The 2,891-nt window shown below is 37.1% G+C and overlaps 1 protein-coding gene across 1 annotated transcript in view; it reads left to right on the top strand.

Moving 5' to 3' along the window:
* Positions 1-2,891, top strand: part of UGGT2 (UDP-glucose glycoprotein glucosyltransferase 2) — an 88,580-nt gene that overhangs the window by 31,432 nt on the left and 54,257 nt on the right. Inside the window, exon 12 of the mRNA XM_009275810.2 lies at positions 1,254-1,339. Within this exon, the coding sequence (XP_009274085.1) occupies positions 1,254-1,339 (86 nt within the window). The remainder of the gene's footprint in view (positions 1-1,253; positions 1,340-2,891) is intronic.

Here is a 2,891-nt window from a genome sequence, read left to right as displayed (position 1 = left end):
CCACTCAGCTTGGTGTCATCTGCAAACTGGCTGAGGGTGTACTCAATCCCACTGTCTATGTCGTCGATGAAGATACTAAACAGTACTGGTCCCAGTACGGACCCCTAAGGGACACGACTTGTCACTGATCTCCATCCAGACATTGAGCTGTTGACCACTACTCTCTGGATGCGACCATCCAGCCAATTCCTTGTCCACCAAACAGTCCATCCATCAAATCCATACCTCTCCAATATAGAGAGAAGGATGTTGTGGGGGACTGTGTCAAAGGCCTGGTAGAAGTCCAGATAGATGACATCCGTAGCTCTTCCCTTGTCCACTGATGTAGTCACTCCAAGTGACATGAAGTTCAGTATATAAAAAGACAACGAAAATACAAGCAATATGTCATAAAAAGTATGTTTATAATGAAGCATAAGAAGTGTGTAATATGAAGTAGATTGCATTATGTATTAAAAGTTAAATATTGGCATAGATGTATATAACAGCTATATTATAGAGATCTACAACATATCATTTAACTATAATCTGAGGGGGAGGGAGTGTTAAAAAATTTTTAAAATTATTCTGCTGCATTTCAGCTACTCTAGCAAAATTATGATAAATTCTAAGGGGAGTTGCAGTGCAAAGCTGAATAAATAAAGTACCAATGTCATAATTAAATCTGCATAAGGATAATCTACCTGTGCAGACAGATCCCAGTTTTAGATTCTGTGCATGCCTGAAAGATCTGATTTTACACTTCAAGCTACGATAAGTGAAAGAGTAAATGCAAAGATACGTGAGATAGGAAGGAAGAATTCTTTCCCTTTGCTCCATTTTTTAATTAAAGTTTTAAGTCAATATGTTCTGTTTATTTACTTTAGTTTGGTTTTCACAACAGAAGAGAGCTAGTTGAAAGAAGTGATAGAAAAATCAGCATTAGATCCTTTTTAATTAAATACCAAGTTCATTAATAAAAACAAAGTATTGGCACAGAGTCTTGCAAACGAGAGTAGTGATGTCACATGGTTTGAAGTTCAATAAATGGTTAAATCCTGTTTTGTGTATTTGGTCCAAATTCATTAATTCTGAAGTTATTTTCATTTATACTCTTAATGTTTTCTTACAATGAATGCTCTAGGAAATTGAAAACAGTTGGGGCGCGCAGCTCCTTTGGAAATTTCTGTTCTTATCTTAGATATTATGTCTGAAAAAAAAAATACAGACATCAAGAATAAATATTGGCTGTATAATATGTTTTCTCTTCTTAGGTACTTTTTGTTGATCCTGTCCAAGAAGATACAGGTGATTATATGAAACTGGCAGAATTATTCTACCATCATAATGTACCACTTAGGTAAGGAAAACTGAAAGTCTTGAAGGAAAGTCTTAAAAGCAAGTTGCTTTCCTTTTTTCTTCTTCATCTTCTGTTCTGCTAGGCAAAGATGTGAATTTAAATGAAGTCCAATGCACAGCATTCTAAGATGACACATTGGTTACCCACTTGTGTTAAGCTTACTCAGGTATTAAGTATTCTTAAGCAAATAGGTTGCAAGGGATAACATACCTGAGTGTGTGGAAAATGAGCTGCAAAAGTCTGATAAAAAATTATCTTGTCAAATAGTCCCACTGGATGCCCATGTGAAGTTGCATCCTAAGCAAAATATTCTGTAAGTAAAACATGATTTGAGGGCATTTTTGGATTTAGTTCTTTCAATTGAGGTTGCTTTACCTAATTTTGTTTTTATATAAATACTTAAAGACCAAAGTGAGATTATCCTCACCAAGTTTTGAATTTCTAAAAATTAGTTGTCTGAGTCTGAACTAGTCATCATTTGAGAGAAAGAGACACTTCTGAGGAAGAATCTGGTTGATCTGAGATGCCTACTTTAAGAAAAAATGAATTGCTTTCAGAAGTGCCTGTTTATTTCCACAGCTTATAAAAGAGAAGGGTGTCCAAAGTAGATCCAAGGTTCAGCAAGATGAATTCCATGTTAAATATTTAAAATCTTCCTGTGAAATGGCTTTTTGTTTCCTCAATAAATTACAGGTTTTTCATTTTCCTTTAAAATTTTACTAGTTCTGATCATTGTTTTGTTTTTCTTCGGTTTTTTATCATTCAATGACAAAAAAGTAATGGAGGGCAGATACTAGTTATCTGTGCATTTTGTCACTGTTGTCACTACCTGGGAGACAATACTGCTTCAGTCCTTGAGGAGAATATAGCCTAGAACCTAATTTGCCTTTTCTGATAGATAACAGCATAAGAGCACCCAAACTGTGTCATTCTAAAGGTCTATTTAGGTCAGTCTGACTGCAATAAGCCACAAGGAGCTGCCTAGCTACGATAAAAAGAACAGGGCAACCAGGTACCTTGCCTGAGTATTTTCCTGGCCTTCGCGCATTTGGAGATCAAAGAATTCCAGACCCAGATGTAGTTCTAAATATTTAGCAACCCTCCATGGGTTTCTCTTCCATAAACTTTTCTGTTTTCCCCTTGAATTCATGTAAAGTTTTAGCACCCACTGTATCCTTTTCCAGGTGTTTTTACAGTTGAACTACATGGTGTATGAAGAACTGCTTCGTTTGTTTTGAGCCAAACTTTCAATAGCTTCATTTACTGTCTCTGTAGCTCTTCTAATTGGGAGAGAGACTAAGCAGTCTCTCCCGCTCTCTAGATGCCAGTCATGATTTTATAAAGCTCTGCCATATTCGACAACAGTCATTTCATAGAATCATAGAATGGTTTGGGTTGGAAGGGATCTTAAAGATCCTCTAGTTCTACCCCCCTTGCCATGGGCAGGGACACCTTCCACTAGACCAGGTTACTCAAAGCCCCTTCCAGCCTGGCCTTGAACACTTCCAGGGAGGGGGCATCCACAACTTCTCTGGGCAACCTGTTCCAGTGC

Source organism: Aptenodytes forsteri, unplaced genomic scaffold (assembly GCF_000699145.1).
Source record: "Aptenodytes forsteri isolate BGI_AS27 unplaced genomic scaffold, ASM69914v1 Scaffold161, whole genome shotgun sequence".
NCBI classification, from domain to species: Eukaryota; Metazoa; Chordata; class Aves; order Sphenisciformes; family Spheniscidae; genus Aptenodytes; species Aptenodytes forsteri.
Note: the sequence above shows the minus strand (reverse complement) of the source record. Positions and strands in the feature narration are given on the sequence as shown.